At 42.7% G+C, this 20,737-nt stretch overlaps 1 protein-coding gene across 1 annotated transcript in view; it reads left to right on the forward strand.

Annotated features, from left to right (window-relative positions):
- LOC129835257 (phospholipid-transporting ATPase ABCA1-like) overlaps nucleotides 1-20,737 on the forward strand; it is a 245,041-nt gene that overhangs the window by 162,577 nt on the left and 61,727 nt on the right. Inside the window, exons 33-37 of the mRNA XM_055900807.1 lie at nucleotides 3,140-3,234; nucleotides 3,729-3,834; nucleotides 8,855-8,929; nucleotides 9,618-9,787; nucleotides 16,453-16,630. Coding sequence (XP_055756782.1) covers nucleotides 3,140-3,234; nucleotides 3,729-3,834; nucleotides 8,855-8,929; nucleotides 9,618-9,787; nucleotides 16,453-16,630 — 624 coding nt within the window. The remainder of the gene's footprint in view (nucleotides 1-3,139; nucleotides 3,235-3,728; nucleotides 3,835-8,854; nucleotides 8,930-9,617; nucleotides 9,788-16,452; nucleotides 16,631-20,737) is intronic.

Here is a 20,737-nt window from a genome sequence, read left to right on the forward strand (position 1 = left end):
CTCTGAGTTTACAAATGCCTCTCCTGTTTGCCTCTCCTGTGTGTTATCAACCTGCAGTCATCTGGTCGATAGCGACAGATGCGTGCGGAATAAGAGGAAGTGCGGGTAAATAGTTGGGATATATAAGACGTAGATGGCCAATATGCCTTAAAATGACTTGTGTGGTCGAGAGCGGCATACGCTCGTGGAATGATTGATGTGAGGTATAGATTGACAAGTGTAGAGAGAGCATTCTATGTACAGTAACTCATCTGGATCAGAAGTGGCTGGTGGGAGGACATACCTGAGGACGTGCTCATTGTAAAGCCTGAAATGTAATAATTGAAAAGATATCAAATACATCAAACACATGGTTGCTATTTCATTCATTCCATTTCAGCCATTACGTCCTCCGATATCTATCTATGGAGTTACATAAATAGCTGACACGTACGGTGTCCATATTAGGACACACGTCTATGGAGTGTTGGAGGAGAGCTCACATTATCTGTGGTTTCGATTGGAGGATGTGGAAATCGGCCAATGCAATTAGACCCATGCTGGCTGTGAGCTGTACGGTTAAGTCAACTCTCTATCTGTTTGTTTATGCCTGAGTTCCTGCTGCTCGGAAAGGAGACTCAGATTTTTCAGTGGTAAACAGTGTATTGTGCTGTGACTCATCTGCTTCTTCCCGTTACACAACTTCCTTCTTGCTTCACTAGTAGAGAAACTACATTTCCCAGTAGTGTGGAGTTAGTTGAACTACATTTCCCAGTAGTGTGGAGTAAGTTGAACTACATTTCCCAGTAGTGTGGAGTAAGTTGAACTACATTTCCCAGTAGTGTGGAGTTAGTTGAACTACATTTCCCAGTAGTGTGGAGTTAGTTGAACTAAGTTTCCCAGTAGTGTGGAGTTAGTTGAACTAAGTTTCCCAGTAGTGTGGAGTTAGTTGAACTACGTTTCCCAGTAGTGTGGAGTTAGTTGAACTACATTTCCCAGTAGTGTGGAGTTAGTTGAACTAAGTTTCCCAGTAGTGTGGAGTTAGTTGAACTACGTTTCCCAGTAGTGTGGAGTTAGTTGAACTACATTTCCCAGTAGTGTGGAGTTAGTTGAACTACGTTTCCCAGTAGTGTGGAGTTAGTTGAACTACGTTTCCCAGTAGTGTGGAGTTAGTTGAACTACATTTCCCAGTAGTGTGGAGTTAGTTGAACTACATTTCCCAGTAGTGTGGAGTTAGTTGAACTACGTTTCCCAGTAGTGTGGAGTTAGTTGAACTACGTTTCCCAGTAGTGTGGAGTTATTTGAACTACGTTTCCCAGTAGTGTGGAGTTAGTTGAACTACGTTTCCCAGTAGTGTGGAGTTAGTTGCACTACGTTTCCCAGTAGTGTGGAGTTAGTTGAACTAAGTTTCCCAGTAGTGTGGAGTTAGTTGAACTACGTTTCCCAGTAGTGTGGAGTTAGTTGAACTACGTCTCCCAGTAGTGTGGAGTTAGTTGAGCTACGTCTCCCAGTAGTGTGGAGTTAGTTGAACTACGTCTCCCAGTAGTGTGGAGTTAGTTGAACTACATTTCCCAGTAGTGTGGAGTTAGTTGAACTACATTTGCCTGTAGTGTGGAGTTAGTTGAAGTACTTTCAAAATAACATGGTTCGTTTGTAGAAAACACATTTTCTCAACATGTAGTGGGTCAGATAATACAGATTACTGGGCAAGCAGCTGAAAAAAAGATGAAAATAAGAAGAACATGGAACCATCCAAATATCTATCTGAGCGACAGGCATCTGAGAGACAGATAGGCACACAAACAAGCTTTCAGAAAAGAACCACCGGCCTTGCACTTCCCCTCTCCCCTCCTAATCCGCCCCCTCGCCCCAACCAAACTAGGAATTAATTAACAAGCAGACGCCTGTTTGCATACATATCCATGTCATTACTAAACGACATAGAAAATAGGCATACAAACACAACTTATCAGCATGGGGGAGGCTATTTAAACTCATTATGTGGGCAGTGTTGTTTACCATCGGTTAGCGCGATAAGCTAGGAACCCAGTGAAGGGTGGAGAGAACACAACTGGGCAAAAGGGATTCAGGGTAGGGAGGGGGATGAAGGCGCTTGAGGCTCGGCTTGGGGTGCTCTGGACCCTAATAAGCAGTCTCCATTAGCGTTGCCAGGAAATCCTTCTAATCAGCGTAGTATCCCGACACCATGAAATAAACTGGGCCCGACAGGAGGGGCTTGCTAGTTGTTAGCACGTGTGGATGTGGCTATGTGGAGTGGATGCGCACCACAGTGTCGCATCCTCCCTAATTGTGTCTTTGAACATGCCAATTTATGGAGAGTACGGGCTAATTAGGGCCCTTTGACATTAGCCACAGCTTTGGCTGTATCATAGCGATGGGGAAGGCTCCAACACACTCACTATTATTTAGTGTTCTTAGTTGGGTTTCACAGCGCCATGCGTATCTGAATTGTTTATGGTTAGAAATGTGGCTGGTGCAACCATCGTGCAATAATGATTGGAGTGCTTCCACCCTGTTTGTATTAGAATGGTGTGGCCATTGTTTTGGCTGAACTTTTTCGATCCTGATCATAGTGCCTGGCTTTCAGAGGTAGACATGGCAACCGGTAGTTGGCATTCTGTTTTTTTTGTGTCTCTGATCTCTTTGACATTGTGTTAAAACAAACACCATATTGATCGTCATCATCTGATTGTAAATGTAGATAGGTACAGGTACATTTCAGTGCCCAATCCGTGAATCAGATAGAGGGTTGAAGTACATAGCCTGTCAGACAATTTTTTGTTTTATTTTACACAATACAATATCTGGAACTTGTATGTATCACCACTGCTGTGTGGCTCAGTTCGTATGGTAAAGCACTTGCAACGTCAGGGTTTGTGGGTTTAAATCCCGCCGGGGCTACCAAAATGTACAGACGTGGGGTTGTATGTCCCTTTCGATAAATGCGTCTGCTAAGACGGCATGCCGTGGCTGTTCTATCCATTGCTTTGAAGGTGCAATTTTTTTTCTTATTTTCCTCTTAAGCTACCTTAGTAGTCTGTACACTTTAGCAAAACGCACATCACATGTCAATGAGTGCTGGGCTGAAGAGGAGTATGTATCTTAGAAATAATACCATCTCATTATCACGTATTTCCAGCGGACCCAGAATACCACAGACACACTGCAGGACATGACGGGCCGGAACATGACAGACTTCCTTTTAAAGACCTACAAGGAAGCAGGCAGAAAAAGGTAATTTTACTTATTTGACATTTTAGTCATTTACCAGACACTATTATCCAGAGTGGTCATTTTGCATTCAGCTATGTGCTTGGTAGAACATGCGTAACATTCAGACATAATGCCAACAATGCAACCGGAGTTATCTAAGATAATGTGCATAATGTTAAACTCAAAGTCCTATTCATGATAACTAAGGCAAATGAAATGTTACTGTATGTGTGTGTGTGTGTTGGTGTGGGTGTGGGTGTGGGGGTGGGTGTGTGTGTGTGTGTGTGTGTGGGTGTGGGTGGGTGTGTGTGTGTGTGTGGGTGTGGGTGGGTGTGTGTGTGTGTTGGTGTGGGTGGGTGTGTGTGTGTGTTGGTGTGTGTGGGTGTGGGTGTGGGTGTGTGCGCGTGCGCATGTCTGTGCGTTTATTCCTGTGTTTGTGTGTCCATGCATTTTCATATCGTATTAAATTGCACTGTGATCTCTGCCCCCACAACTACCACTACCCACCACTCAAGGTATGGAGGGATTTCTGTCGGAGGGGTCAACTCCCAAGTCAGGATGACTGAACCGGAAATAGAAGCTCTGATCAGGGATTTGAGAAGCCTATTAAATTCCTCCCAGGTATGCTATGGATATTGGAATCGTGGTAGCCTTACTGCTGGCCGTTGTACAGCTTGACTACTGAGGGAAAGCGCATTCATTTAATATGTGCCTGTGTGGGAGGAGGATAGACAAGGTACGTTTGCTGCGGTTGAAAGCCAGAAGGGGTCTTTGGAGACCTCAATTCACTGAGGTCCTTGGATGTTGTTTATCTATGTTCAATTATGCATAGACGTAGAAACCAAGGACAAACCCAGCTTATAAACCGGCCTGATAGCTAATGCTAAGCTTGTGCTCTTTGTGAAACATGGACTTGAATCTGCTTGAGTGACTCTTGAATTTCAATACATTACCTTCAAATCGAACTCAGAGGAAAGTTCAAACTCAGATAGACTTTTTGGTGTCCATGGAAACTGGGTATGATGTATTTAAAACATTTAGTTCTTCCTCTCTTTCTCCTCAACACACTCAAACAAGCGTACCCACTCCCACTCTATCTATCTATCTACTATCTCTCTCTCCGTTTCACTTTCACTTTCACTTACACTTACACACCCTCCCCCACACACACATACCCTCCCACACACATACATACCCTCCCACACACACACACATACCCTCCCACACACACACACACACACACACACACACACACACACACACACACACACACACACACACACACACACTCACACACACATACCCTCCCACATACACACACATACCCTCCCACACACATGTAACCGATGTGAAATGGCTAGCTAGTTAGCGGTGTTGCGCGCTAATAGCCTTTCAAACGGTGAGATCACTCGCTTTGAGACCTTGAAGTAGTGGTTCCCCTTGCTCTGCAAGGGCCGCGGCTTTTGTGGAGCGATGGGTAACGATGCTTCGTGAGTGACTGTGGTTGATGTGTGCAGAGGGTCCCTGGTTCGAGCCCAGGTTGGGGCGAGGAGAGGAACGGAAGTTGTTACACACACACACACACACACACCCTCCCACACACACACACACACACATACCCTCCCACACACACACACACACACACACACATACCCTCCTACATACACACACACACTACCCTCCCACATACACACATACCCTCTGCCACACACACACACACACATGCCACACACACACACACACACATACCCTCTGCCACACACACACACACACCCTCCCACACACACACACATACCCTCCCACACACACACACACACATACCATCCCACACACACACACACACACACACACACACACACACACATACCCTCCCACACACACACATACCCTCCCACACACACACATACCCTCTGCCACACACACATACCCTCTGCCACACACACACACACACACCCTCCCACACACACACACACATACCCTCCCACACACACACACACACATACCATCCCACACACACACACACACACACACACATACCCTCCCACATACACACACACACACACCACACACCCACAAACACACACACACATACCCTCCCACACACACACATACCCTCCCACACACACACATACCCTCTGCCACACTCACATACCATCCCACATACACACACATACCCTCCCAGAAACACACACACACATACCATCCCACATACACACACATACCCTTCCACAAACACACACACATACCCTCCCACACACATACCCTCCCACAAACACACACACACATACCCTCCCACACACATACCATCCCACATACACACACATACCCTTCCACAAACACACACACATACCCTCCCACACACATACCATCCCACATACACACACATACCCTTCCCCAAACACACACACATACCCTCCCACACACATACCATCCCACATACACACACATACCCTTCCACAAACACACACACATACCCTCCCACACACATACCATCCCACATACACACACATACCCTTCCACAAACACACACACATACCCTCCCACACACATACCATCCCACATACACAAACATACCCTTCCACAAACACACACACATACCCTCCCACACACATACCATCCCACATACACACACATACCCTTCCACAAACACACACACATACCATCCCACATACACACACATACCTTTTCACAAACACACACACATACCCTCCCACACACATACCATCCCACATACAGACACATACACTTCCACAAACACACACACACATACCATCCCACACACATACCATCCCACATACACACACATATACCCTCCCACACACATACCATCCCACATACACACACACACCCTTCCACAAACACACACATACATACCCTCCCACCCACATACCATCCCACATACACACACATACCCTTCCACAAACACACACACATACCCTCCCACACACATACCATCCCACATACACACACATACCCTTCCACAAACACACACACATACCCTCCCACACACATACCATCCCACATACACACACATACCCTTCCACAAACACACACACATACCCTCCCACACACATACCATCCCACATACACACACATACCCTTCCACACACATTAAATGTTCAAACCTGTCGGAAGCCCGGACCTCAAACTTTTGTGAGATCAGCAGAATGTTGCCCGCCCTCGGGGCATCTTCCCCATCCTTACCCAGGGCACTTCTCCACGCTCTAGATTCTCTACGCTAACACAACTTTAATTAGTCGCCGCAGTGATGATGTAACTCTAATGGCCGAGCATGAGCCGTTCCCAGCTCTGTGCCTTTCCCTTATTAAAGTGGAAAATTGTCCTTGAGATATGGCTAACTCGCTGACTGTGACTGGGTCCCAAATGGTACCCTATATAGTGCAGTATTTTGGGCCGCACAAAAATAGGGTGTCATTTAGAACGCAATCTGTGTCTGCTTGGGTTGCAGAAGGAGAGAGAACAGTAGTATTCTGCTGTGCCCCCTGACTGGGCTGGAAGTTATCTTTTAAATTCACGATTGATCGTTTTTTTGGGGGGTTCCACAGCTGAAATTGAAATGAGACTCAAAGGATTCTGGGATTGATTAGGATGACGAATATAGTAACATGGCAGAAACAAAACGCACCGTGCTTGAAGACGATTAAGACAGACTAGTAAATGAAGTAGTCAAATACAGTGTCTTGAGAGCCATACCAAAACAGCTTTTAACATACAACTTGTCACGCACTCGACACAACACGTCGTGCCACAGTCGTATCACTGGCCATGGCTGTGGCGGTCGGCCAGCTCATTTGCCATACAACCATCACTTTTTTTCTCATTTTCCATCACCCTTGAGGAGGAAGTTGTTTCGTAAGGGATTAGCAGCAGTAAACACTCGCTGGGGTTCCATAATCCCCCTCTGTCTCGCTCGCGGTGAGTCTTCCCGTCTGGCTAAGAAACCAGTGGAACAAGCAGCTAATTCTCAGGAAGACCCCATTCCCATGTTGTGCCTGCTACGTTGCCAACCAGCGCCAGACTCTTTCTCCCTACACCTCAACCCCCTGCGGTTTCCTCCTCCCTCTAATCCCATTCCTCAACAGGGAGAAGTAAAAGCAAAATGTGAGTCCCAGCTTTGAGGAAAGGAGAATTACAGACAGAAAAAAATGTTGTAGTTCCTGGGCTCATGAATAGTAAATGAGCTAGAGCAGGGAAGTCATTTAACACAGATATTTATGTCGGTGTTCTGTGTGTTTCTGTGAAATTTCTGAAATTCACAATTCAAAGAGATAGGAATGAACCAGGGTCAATGTTATCAGTATAATCACAGTCTCTCGACCAATGTTTCCAGCTGATACGTCTGTACGTATACAGCGTCAGTTGGGCATAGAGGAAAGGGCGGAGTTGAGACATCCGGCTAGGTTATGTCACTGCCTTATCCGCTTGTTGCCCTAGCGTAAATATCCCCCGCAAAAATAGTATCTAGCAAGAAGGAGTGCATTTCGTAAGTGGCTAGTTTGCATCAACCTTCACTAAAAACACTGCAAATGTTTTGTCTGAAAATTTCCGTTTCAAATCGCGATGTCCTGGCATGTCTGCCTCGTGATTTGCTGGGGGAGTTGTCTGTCTTTTAAGAGGACCCTCCCCTGTTCGAAGTTAATAAGATAATCCATCATTAATCCCAGACCAAGTGCTGTCGCTGCCTTAGGTCTGGACTCCATTGGACCCAAGCAAAGTCCGATTTGAAGATGAGAGAAAAGATATGATGATAGTGAAATGTTCATGGGCCTGTTCCCATCCTAAACCTCTTGGGGGTGACATGGGGTCATCTCTCTCTTTCACTCCCCCTCTTCCTTCCTCTCTCGTATTGTAGGCTTTTGATCAAGGTGAGGGGAGCCATTTGCATTTATTTATATTACACCTGTAACGTATGCAATGTGGAACGGGCTGAACTGGAACTGGGCACAGGCAGGATGATGGGCCATCGCAAATCACACGCGGCGGCCCAGTCATCTGCAGCAGGCCCATTTCACATGAAACATGACCAGAGTGTATTTTTTAAGGCAACCCATTCAGCCCACTCCCGCTTGGTCCTGTAGCTGTCATGTGCTATATGTTATAACACCATGTTATTTCCATGGTGAGAAAAGAGAGACATATGTAAAAAATAAAAAATAAAAATAATAATTAAAGAGAGAGGAGAGCAAAACAAGTGGAAGGAAGTCCTGGGTTGTCGAAGTCATTCGGCCCCCACTCGGTCATCAACATTGACTCATTCGGCTCCCACTCCCAACTGCCCTCTATAGCTCTAGTACTCAGGGGACGTATGCATCAAGCATATCAGAGCAGAAGTGCTGACTTAAGATCAGTTTTTGTGTAATTTAGATCACAATAGATAAGATGACATGGACATGGGGGCAAGCGAAGGCAGTGTTGCGGGTTTGCCAAAATAACAACAAAATGAATGTTACTTCTCAAGCCTATATAAAATAAGTGGACCTCAGCAACATACAGGTATTGCTGAGAGACCTATTCCCCTCTCCTGTTCTGTGTTGTTTTGCATTTCAAAGAGGATATGTATTTTCCCAAGTGTGTCCAATTAAGCCTTTTTTAAATGTATTTTTATTCTCTCCTTCATTAGGATAACACGACCAATCAGATGCTCCTGAATACCGAGACGCTCCTGAAAGAGCTCGGGACCAGGGATAATGTCAAGGTATTATATCATCATTCATCTTGAGGCTTAGAGACTCAGAGGTTCCTTGGTGGCCATTACCATTTTTGTTTGGTCATCACGAGTGCTTTGTGAGACGACACAGTAGCAGGTATAGCCCAACGCTGGTACAGTACATAGCTAGATCTCTGCCTGTGTAGTATGATGCTAATTTGAGAGTTGCTTTATTTTGTTCTAGTTACTGTTATGTAATGAAAATATAATTGTTTTCATGTATTAAGCATGGCAAGGCCCATGATTTACATAGGCATTTAACTGGACTAATTACCAGGAGCACTCTGCATCATTTCCATAAAATAAGTAAATCATCACTTTTCCACTCAGAATTAGCTAAATTAACAGTGGTGCTAACTGCCTCCTGCATATCTGATGATGCAATATAGTTCCATAACAGATTTACTTATACCATGGAGTAATGGTTATGTTATGCTAAGTGTTTCTACGTCTTGATAACTGTTGTCAATTGCTTTGGCGCTACATAGGTAAGGAGTAAGGTACACTCCATGGGCTGGTTTTCCAGCGGATAAAAAACAACAACTTTAAATGGAGAATCTCCCTTGAACATTCTTTTTAACCTAGGACTAGCTTTAATCTTTGTCCGGGAAACTGTATATATGCTTTATATTGTCTTTGAACTATAGCGGCAATAAACCATCTGTCATGTCTCCAGGTGTGGTTCTACAACCAGGCGTGGCACGGTATTGTATCGTTCCTCAATGTGGCCAACAACGCCATCCTGAGAGGCAACCTGCCGCCGGGTCATGACCCCAGGGAATATGGAATCTCCGCCTCCAGCCACCCCCTCAACCTCACCAAAGCTCAGCTTTCCTACCAGGCAATGTAAGTCGGGTTGTATCAGCTCTGGGGTTCCCCTAGGTACAGATCTAGGATCAGTTACCCTTCTCCAATCCTAACTGTAACCATACATGGGGAAAATGCAATGCTGACCCAAGATCAGCATCTAGGGGTAACTTTACCCTATACCTGTTCTATCACCTGTACGACAGGCCAAGCGGAGCCAAAGGGAGGGAGGAAAGGGTTTAGACAGAGGGGGAGGGAGTGAGGGAAGCTGGAGCGGCAGAACAAGTAGCAGGAGTCTGAGACGGAGAGGGAAAGGTGGAGAGAGGGAGAGGGATAGTATTGGGCTGGGGTATAGATGAATAGGGAGATTGAGAGGACGAGGCCCTCTGAGAAATAAAGAGAAATAGAGATGGGAGAGAAAGGCAGAGAAATAAAGAGTGACGGAGAGAAAGAGAGAATTAAAGACAGAGATATAGATTTGTGTTAGTAATAGCACACTAGAGGCGATCCCACGGGGACCGCCCGCTTTCACATACTGTTGCTTTATAACCCAAGTGATCAGTCTGGAGCCCTGAAGCTTCCCCATGAGATCTCTAGTGTCAATGAGGGCGTTATAGAAGTACAGAACCACAAGCCTCCACTGTCTAATGCAGTCTGAGTCTATCATCAATCTAATTTCCATCATCAAGCAAACCCCTCGCTGAAATGAGGTAATGTAACATATAGTGTAAGCATAATACAGAGAAATTTAGCATAACATAATTAATAACATAATTACTTAACATATGAAAACATACAGTAGAATATAGTGTAAGCATAATACAGAGTAATATAGCATAACATAATTACTTAACATATGAAAACATACAGTAGCATATAATAGCACTAATAGCACGCCAACATTCCCGTGTCCTAATAGGGCGTTGGGCCACCACCAGCCAGGACAGCTTCAATGCACCTTGGCATAGATTCTACAAGTGTCGGGAACTCTATTTGAGGGATGCGACACCATTCCTACAAGAGAATTTCCATCATCTGGTGTTTTAGTGGTGGTGGAAAACGCCGTCTCAGGCGCGGCTCCAGAATCTCCCATAAGTGTTCAATTGGGTTGAGATCTGGTGAGTGAGACATGGCATTTGGTTTACATTGTTTTCATGTTCATCAAACCATTCAGTGCCCTGTGGATGGGGGCATTGTCATCCTCTGGGGTCATATCCATGGTAGCCAAAATAATGGCCTACCCAGCATTTTTATACACCCTAAGCATGATGGGATGTTAATTGTTTAATCATCTCACAAACCACACCTGTGTGGAAGCACCTGCTTTCAATATACTTTGTATCCCTCATTTACTCATGTTTCCATTATTTTGGCAGTTACCTGTAGCATAGCATAACATTACATAGCATAACATAACATAAAGCTCTATTTGTGTTGTCCTGTACATCTTTCTCTGTAGATGCTTAGTTTTCACACTTTGTTTGCTGAAATGTCAGTTTCGATGTTGAAACCTGATGACATCCTGTGGACGCGATCAATCATGCCACAGATACCATTTAATTCCTTGTTCCTTTGTTGTGGTACCAAGTAAGGTATTTATGTAGTGGCCGGGTGTTAGCAACAGTGGTGAATTAGAGAGAGAAGCTGGCTTGGCTAGAAGATAATTACGACAGCTTCCAAACCCATAAATTCAGCCCAAGACAAATCTCTCTTTCTTTGTCTCTGGTTGTGTCTCTTTGTCTCTCTCTCTTGCTCTCTCAATCTCCATGTGGGCCCTGCCTGTAATTTATTATCCATGATCTAGAGATTAACTTGGGATTCTCCTTCCATGTAAAATTAATTACTAGAGGAAAACAGCTAGGGTGTCCGTGTCCTATGTGATCGTGTTCGTGTCCCTGCATCATTGCCTTAATTCAAGATTTTTTCCTCACTCAAAGTATGGTTTTCAATGTATCAGATAGGGAAACATGGAGGGGTGGTTGTGTTCGGGGATAGCCTCTGTCCAGGCGTTTTCTTTGACTGACCGCAGTGCTCTGCTAGCGTAAGAAGACACAGTAAATCATCATGGTGGTTCTATGTGACCTGGAGCTTGACTTCAGTGAATCAGAGAGAGAGAGACCTGTTCAGTCACTAAATCCCCAATGTCCTTTAATAAAAGAGAGCTTGACATTTAGGGCTTTGCGTACGGTCTTCAAAGAAAGTATTTGTTTTTCCGGGTAGTTAGAAAGAAAAATCCTTTGTCATTTACTTTTTTCTTTTTTACATTGGTAGCACCAAACAGATGTTAAGAAACTAGTAATTATTTGGACATCTAGTCCCTCTGTGTTCAATAGAATGAACAGATTTGCATTATGGCTACATATACTGGAATGGAAAATTGTTTACCTAAACAATTGAAAAACAGATGATTATTTGACCACTTCATTATGGTTTTCTAACCCCCCTCCATGGCTTTTTGAAGCCATACCTCAGTCTAGACCTTGGGCAAAAACAACTGGAAAGACCAGGCACATTAAAACACATTAAAAGCTTATCCCCAACTATACAGCTTGTTACTTTACTAGCAGGGTTTGTGTTCCCTCACCGTGATAAGCCGCTAGCCCTTGTTCAGGGTTACCTCATTAGCCAATCAGTTGCCTCAAATAATCTTTGGCCCTGTTGAGTGCAGTCTAGATAAGCCTGTTGAAAACTGTTGAAAGTGGGGCAGCACCCACTGCGTAAATTATTTCATGTTTACGCATCCCAATTACGTCCAGGCCATGGCGGGGCTGCACGTGACGACTAATGTAATATGTTAATTACCTGGCATGTAGTCTGGTGTGAGATTGTGGCAGGGTGGGGAGGGAGGAGGGACGTTTGTGTGTGTGCCTGCCTGCCTGCCTGTCGGTCTGTCTGTATGTGTGTGCGTGTGTGTGAGGAGGTGGTCGAATATACTGTAGTCTGGTTCACAGCTAAATAAGCGGACGCAGCAAGGACGTTTTGAGAGCAAAACATTGGAAATGAAGAATGATTCTTATGAAAGAGCAGCTTCTGAGGAGAGAGAAACGGTTGGGAAAGAGATGAACTCTTTGAGCCTCTCGTTAGATCTTAAGCTGAAGACGTGGTCGCCCACTGCCTGCAATCTGCAATTAGCTAATCAATTACACAGGAGGCTAACTAAGAACTTAACATCTATAATCGCCAACTTCTCTACTGTTTCTTCTTCAATGTGGATAAAATAGAACAAATAAATCCATTTGGAGAACATTTTTTATTTTGGCACACTCAATACCAGACAACATGAATAATTGAAGTGCTGTTGAATGGCCTTTGACCTCAAAAGTCCAGCACCTCTCTGGTGCAGTTTCCATCTCTTGTTTGTGAACTTCCAAAACCTCCTCCTACCCGAAACGCTGTTAGATGTGACAGCAGAGAGCAGAAAGAGGGTGATCTATTCATCAAAAGAGACCAGCAGGAGCTCTGAATTGACAGAATGTGAAAGTATGGAAGGCAAGAAAGCACAACATGCCTTTAGCGGGGTGAATGATATTCAAACAGCATGGAGGATCAAGAGTTTCCATGAAGAATCGGCATTGGGTCTCGGAAATGTTTTCAGTAGTTTCGCCTGATTGCAAGTCAAAAAGAGAATTCAGTCAAATTGAGTCATCTATTGGTAACAAGCTAATACAAAAACTAACAGTATATTATAGAACATAGATAGAATTGGTCCAACCGGCCATATTTTACCTATAAAACCATATGGGACTTGTCTGCTAATACTCGACATTTGGTTTCATTTTAGTCATTAACCCAAAAAGCACCAAGGTGTCAAAACATAATTTCGAAACCAATTTTTTTATCCTCCTAAAATGTAAGGACTTTGTCAAGCAACTAGTGAAAAAAGTATTATAAAATGTACTATAATTTCATGTTCTCTGCAGTGTGCGCACAACCCGGTGTAATTAGAATGCTTATTTAGAATGTCCAGTTTCGATTGACGCAAGTCAATGTGACCAGTTTATTTTTGAATGAAATGTTCACACATTCACAGAAGTAGCGACAGCGCAACACAATCATCCAAATCAGAAAATCTAGGCTACATTTGTCCTAGCGCTAACTGATGAAAGATTGACATAACACAAGCTGTAATATTTAGCTAACTCTCAGCTGACAGAAACCACAATATCAGTTAGCTAATAGCAATTACTATTTACAATTCATCACATCTTGGGTGAGCTCACCATCAATCAAAATAATTTTGTAAAACACTTTCTAAAAATCGAAAGTAATCTGACGATGGGTAGTTTGTGCGCTCCAACATGTTTGTTTTTTCAGCGTCAAACAAAGATGAGAAGAGAGAACAATTTCAAACAGTGAGTGCATTCTGACATCACGTGCATAAAACAACTCACACTGCGGCGACCGTAAGATATTTGTAACTCACGTGTGAAAAGTTTAATATGGAGAAATGAAAAATAATCTCCCTTTTGTGTACTAGTGGTGTGTCTAAACTGAACATTTTGACTCAATAGTTCACTTTGAGATAAAAGCACCACATTTGTCACAGAGGTAGATGTAAGTACCCTGAAAATATATAGGTATGGAGCCAGCCCCAATTTGGCCCCTTGGGGCCGTGGCAGCCACTATAACTGAAAAAGAACTACAACACGTGAATACATTTTTACCTTTCAGTCAATGTCTCTATATCAAGTTGAGAGTCTCACATTTCAGATGCAATAGCAGACATGCATAAAGTTGGCGGCCCATCTGTACTTACCATAAATGCTTTATTTTCTAAGTTTGCCATATCAGACTGTGCTCTGAGTTTCCATGACTTTTTTTGTTTGTTTTAGCAGTAGCACAGTAAACTTGATCCCAATATTATTGACATATTGAACCATGTCGCACGCTGTAGTTTAAGAACTCTGTAGGTAGGTCTAAAAACAAGGACGTCCTATCTGAATTCCTCCATCTTTATGCACCTTCGCCATTGGGCGTGAGTTGATAGCCCATAGCGTTCCAAAGTTAGAGCTTTAAGTCTGATGGCACCGCTGCCCAAATCGCTCATATCAGCAGTCATCTTAGGTTGTACCGGTGTGTCAGGTTATCTTAATCACCAATTTATCAGCTTCTGAGTATCATAGAAACACAGCACCGTGAATGAATAGCGCTTTGAACGTTGCTTTGAAAATGATCAAAATAACTGCTCAAAACATGAAAAACATACAAAAGCATATTTTTTGACTGACACCAAATTTGACTAAATGTGTGGATCTTTTTTTAATATGTTTATTTAGGGGACTTAAAACCATTTACTTGTGTTACAAAAGGTTAATAAAATAAAAAGTGTTACAGCTTGACATACAATCATCACCATAAAAAAATGACTCCTGTTGGTGCTTTCAGGGTTATAAATATGTTGGTGCTTTTAGGATTAAGTAGAAACTCTTATCCAGAGCAACTAAAGTATAGGCAAAACATTTCAGTAGCATTAGTGTTCATTCCAGGTCAAAGGCAAGATTAATGACAAGACTGGGGCAGAAAGTGTGAGATTTCATTCAGAATGAAACTCAACACCTGGAAAGGTTATGGGGCTTACTTCCACCGAAAGGCCTCTTGACCATTCCTCTATCTACAGCCCCTGAGGGCTAAGCAGACATTGGCCTCAGATCCCTGGACTACTTTTGACAAGGGCCCATAGGGGTCCGGTCAAAAGTAGTGCACTATATAGGGAATAGGGTGCCATTTGGAATGCATCCAATGTCAAGTTCATAACATATTTCTCAGACAGGATTTTTTCCCTCTTTACCACTGTGACCCTATCTGCTCCCTAGAGTCCTCCCGTGTTAGGACTAATTGTCAGGTGAAAGTTCTGAGTGGCCTCTGGCTCTTGTTTGTTAGTAAAGGAAGTATATGGGTTTCAAATGTGTCCTCGGTTTTCCTCTGGCTACTCCTACTGTTTCCTAGTGAGTCATTAATCCATTATGGGAAAGAAAAAAAACTAAGTGGTGACTGCATCATGGGAAACGCACGGAAACAAAACACTTATAGAATTATAATAACAAGCTGTTCACACACCAGACTAAATATTGTATGGTCCTTTAGGACTGATCTGTACGGGTTTAGGCCAGGTTACTGTAGAGCACATGACAGAAGATGTGAAAGAGTAATGAATACATTTCATGATTGATGGATCGATACTAGAAAAATCAATCAGTCTTAATGGTGGAGATCAATATTTTACAACTTCATGCTAGATGGTTCTGCACACTGAAAGTAGTCTGTGGGCCGGGAGAACTGTAATCCATTGTTCGGTTTTCTTTAAGAGGTCCCTTCACCTTACTTTATCTACCGCTAGCTTGTTAAAAATTCATGGCAGTGATTGGGTCATGTGGGACCTGGGAAAAAAAAGAAATCAACTGAAATAAACTCAATTATTTGGTTTGACCTTACTTATAGGTGATTTGACAATTGTTTTGCTCCCATCACAATGTATTTTTAGCTAGCAGTTGCTACAGTTAGCTGACGTTTGTAGTGGCTGTTTAAAGAAAAGCAAATCATAGATTAGGGTTTATCATCTAACATTGAGTTGTAAAATACTAAACTTCCCCTTTAAAACAATTGACCCTTTACCAGTTCTAGAAATATCAACCAGACCTATTGATCATGCTAGAAGATCACACAGGATCAAACTTGTACTCAACTTCCTGTTTTCTCTCCTTCAGGGCCGCCACCTCCACCGATGTGGTGGTGTCCATCTGTGTCATCTTTGCCATGTCCTTCATCCCAGCAAGCTTCGTCCTCTTCCTCATCCAGGAGCGTGTCAGCAAGGCCAAGCACTTGCAGTTTGTCAGTGGCGTCAACCCGACCGTCTACTGGGTCGCCAACTTCGCCTGGGATATTGTAGGCTTTCTTCGTTAGAGAATTTAATAGTACAGAATTCAACATTATTGTCCAATGTGAATCGTAAATGTGTCTTTTTGCTGTCTTATGTCATTCCCAACCCCCCAGACATCACACATACACACATGCAAGGAACAGGGTCAGCCACAGAGAAGGGCCCCTGGAACACATTAGGTGTTAAGATCTTGCTCAAGGGCAAAACAGCAGTTACCTGACGCTACTCTATGTTCCCTACATACTTCAGTCTGAGACTGCCATCATTGAAGTCGTTTAGGGTGTTGTCATAATGAGGGGTGTTGTACAAAACAAAGTCATCAGCGATTGGATAATTTCTAACCAATCAGAGTATCAAAGCCAATGAAAAATTATCAAAACGCTGTGTAACCCACATGTGTTCTGGCTCTGGCCCAACCCATCAGTTTCTGAGACCAATCAGAACGGTTAGAATATGTTTGCATTCTAGAAATTGTCAAGGAGGTACTCAAATCTTGACTCATTGCAGAGAAGAAACAATTGTCCGTGGGCGTGGGATGACGTTTTGCCGGAACAGGGAGTTTGGTTAGTCAGGCAACAATGGCAGTTGGTGGCACCTGAGGTTCTGATGCCAGCAAACCTTTGGTTTCTCCGCCATCTTACCCCTAATTGGAGACCAAACCAGGGGGTACGCAATGGCATTCTACCGTCCACCGTGAGGAAGGGATGGATAAGAATGAACCTCAAATAAAAGTATGGCAAATGGCAAATGTACCTGTGATCGCAATGGCTGCTCAGAAGTCCATGCCTGAGTAACTGTTATTAGCTAGCGGTGAATTATTGACACCGGCTGTTCCGATTTGTTGTGCTCAACAAGCTTAGCAGTGGCAAAACGGGATGCAAAGTGGTAGAACATGAGCACTTTCCCTCAGACTTAATGGAGGTAAACCGTCTGTCAGGTAACTCAGAACTATTAGCCATTATGCTGGATGAATGCTAACAAAGTGATAGACATATGTAATTATGCAGAGTCACATTTTTTTAGGAATGCGGTAGAAAAACTGTCAGATGGTGAGCTTAAGCATCTCCACTCTCCCTGAACGCTTCCCAATGGGACAGTGAAGCATTTGTTCTTCTTTTGGCTGTATACTTAAAATGTATTGAATGTAGATGCTGCCATGATTACAAATATTATACCCCCCAAAAATTGCTAACCTCCCATGTTATTGTAAAGGTGAGAGGTTTGCATGTCTTCGGGGCATGATATTTGTGCGTCTGTAGCTTTCTCACTTATCATTATTCACGATTCATTCAGGATTATCTAGAGAAAATGCTTAAGCTCACCATCTGGCAGAGCTTTTCGAGCGCATTCAATACCCTCCCTTTAAAAGATATGAGGCACAGAGGGGGAACTGTGGAGTAGAAGTTTGCAAATCACATGTTCTTTTTATTTATATAGTTTTGTTCCCACATCGATGCATCATGCCTATTGTAGTATTTAGAGATTCATTAGCCAATATCATGATTATAAAACTTGTTTCAGATAGAATATTGATATTCTTATATACAGTTGAAGTTGGAAGTTTACGTACACTTCGGTTGGAGTCATTAAAACTCGTTTTTCAACCACTCCACACATTTCTTGTTAACAAACTATAGTTTTGGCAAGTCAGTTAGGACATCTACTTTGTGCATGACACAAGTAATTGTTCCAACAATTGTTTACAGACAGATTATTTCACTTATAATTCACTGTATCGCAATTCCAGTGGGCCTTTAAACAGCTTGGAAAATTCCAGAAAAATGTCATGGCTTTAGAAGCTTCTAATAGGCTAAGTGACACAATTTGAGTCAATTGGAGGTGTACCTGTGGATGTATTTCAAGGCCTACCTTCAAACTCAGTGCCTCTTTACTTGACATCATGGGAAAATCAAAAGAAATCAGCCAAGAACTAAGATTTTTGTCTGGTTCATCCTTGGGAGCAATTTCCAAACGCCTGAAGGTACCACGTTCATTTGTACAAACAATAGTACGCAAGTATAAACACCATGGGACCACGCAGCCGTCATACTGCTCAGGAAGGAGACGTGATCTGTCTCCTAGAGTTGAACGTATTTTGGTGCAAAAAGTGCAAATCAATCCCAGAACAACAGCAAAGGACCTTGTGAAGATGCTGGAGGAAACAGGTACAAAAGTATCTTTGTCCACAGTAAAACGAGTCCAATATCGACATAACCTGAAAGGCCGCTCCGAAAGGAAGAAGCCACTGCTCTAAAACAGCCATAAAAAAAAACTACGGTTTGCAACTTCACATGGAGACAAATATCGTACTTTTTGGAGGAACTTTTTGGATGAAACAAAAATAGAAATGTTTGGCCATAATAACCGTCGTTATGTTTGGAGAAAAAAGGGGGATGCTTGTAAGCCGAAGAACACCATCGCAACCGTGAAGCACTGGCTGGCAGCATCATGTTGTGGGGGTGCTGTGCTGCAGGAGGGACTGGTGCACTTCACAAAATAAATGGCATCATGAGGCAGGAAAACGATGTGGATATATTGAAGCAACATCTCAAGACGTCCGTTAGGAAGTAAATGCTTGGTCGCAAATGGGTCTTCCAAATGGACAATGACCTCAAGCATACTTTCAAAGTTGTGGCAAAACAAAGTCAAGGTATTGGAGTGGCAATCACAAAGCTCTGGCCTCAATCCTATAGGGAATTTGTGTGCAGAACTGAAAAAGCATGTGTGAGGAAGGAGTCCTACAAACCTGACTTAGTTACACCAGCTCGGTCAGGAGGAATGGGCCAGAATTCCCCCAACTTATTGTGGGAAGCTTGTGGAAGACCACCTGAATCATTTGACCCAAGTTAAACAATTTAAAGGCAATGCTACCAAATATTAATTGAGTGTATGTAAACTTCTGACCCACTGGGAATGTGATGAAAGAAATAAAAGCTGAAAGAAATCATTCTCTCTACTGCTATTCTGACATTTCACATTCTTAAAATAAAGTGGTGATCCTAACTGACCTAAAACAGGGAATTTGTACAAGGATTAAATGTCAGGAATTGTGAAAAACTGAGTTTAAATGTATTTGGCTAAGGTGTATGTAAACTTCCGACTTCAACTGTACCACAGTTTGGTACTTTGCGAGATGGTTTTCATTAGATTTGTCCAGTCAGGCCAGCCTGATACTCGTCTCCTCATATGAAGGGGAATAGATTGCTCTCTTGTTAATGAGCAAATGAAAGAGGGTAGCTGGGAAAGCGAATTAAAACCTAATCTATAGAATTCACATTTATTGGAGTTCAACATATTTTCTTTCTTTCAGAGAGTTTAACTACATCGTCTAATGAGGGGTTGTGTGCTTTTTTACAGTGTAACCACATAGTCTAATAAGGGGTTACACATGCTTTATTACAGTGTAACTACATAGTCCAATAAGGGGTTATACATGCTTTATTACAGTGCAACTACATAGTCCAATAAGGGGTTGTGTATTTTATTATTGTGTATCTACATAGTCTAATAAGGGGTTGTGTGCTTTATTACAGTATAACTACATAGTCCAATAAGGGGTTGTGTATTTTATTACAGTATAACTACATAGTCCAATAAGAGGTTGTGCATTTTATTATTGTGTATCTACATAGTCTAATAAGGGGTTGTGTGCTTTATTACAGTATAACTACATAGTCCAATAAGGGGTTGTGTATTTTATTACAGTATAACTACATAGTCCAATAAGAGGTTGTGCATTTTATTATTGTGTATCTACATAGTCTAATAAGGGGTTATACATGCTTTATTACAGTGCAACTACATAGTCCAATAAGGGGTTGTGTATTTTATTACAGTGTAACTACATAGTCTAATAAGGGGTTGTACATGCTTTATTACAGTATAACTACATAGTCCAATAAGGGGTTATGTATTTTATTATTGTGTATCTACATAGTCTAATAAGGGGTTATACATGCTTTATTACAGTGTAACTACATAGTCCAATAAGGGGTTACACATGCTTTATTACAGTGTAACTACATAGTCCAATAAGGGGTTATACATGCTTTATTACAGTGTAACTACATAGTCCAATAAGGGGTTGTGTGCTTTATTTCTGTGTAACTACA

The sequence above is a fragment of the Salvelinus fontinalis genome, chromosome 36 (assembly GCF_029448725.1).
Source record: "Salvelinus fontinalis isolate EN_2023a chromosome 36, ASM2944872v1, whole genome shotgun sequence".
NCBI lineage: Eukaryota > Metazoa > Chordata > Actinopteri > Salmoniformes > Salmonidae > Salvelinus > Salvelinus fontinalis.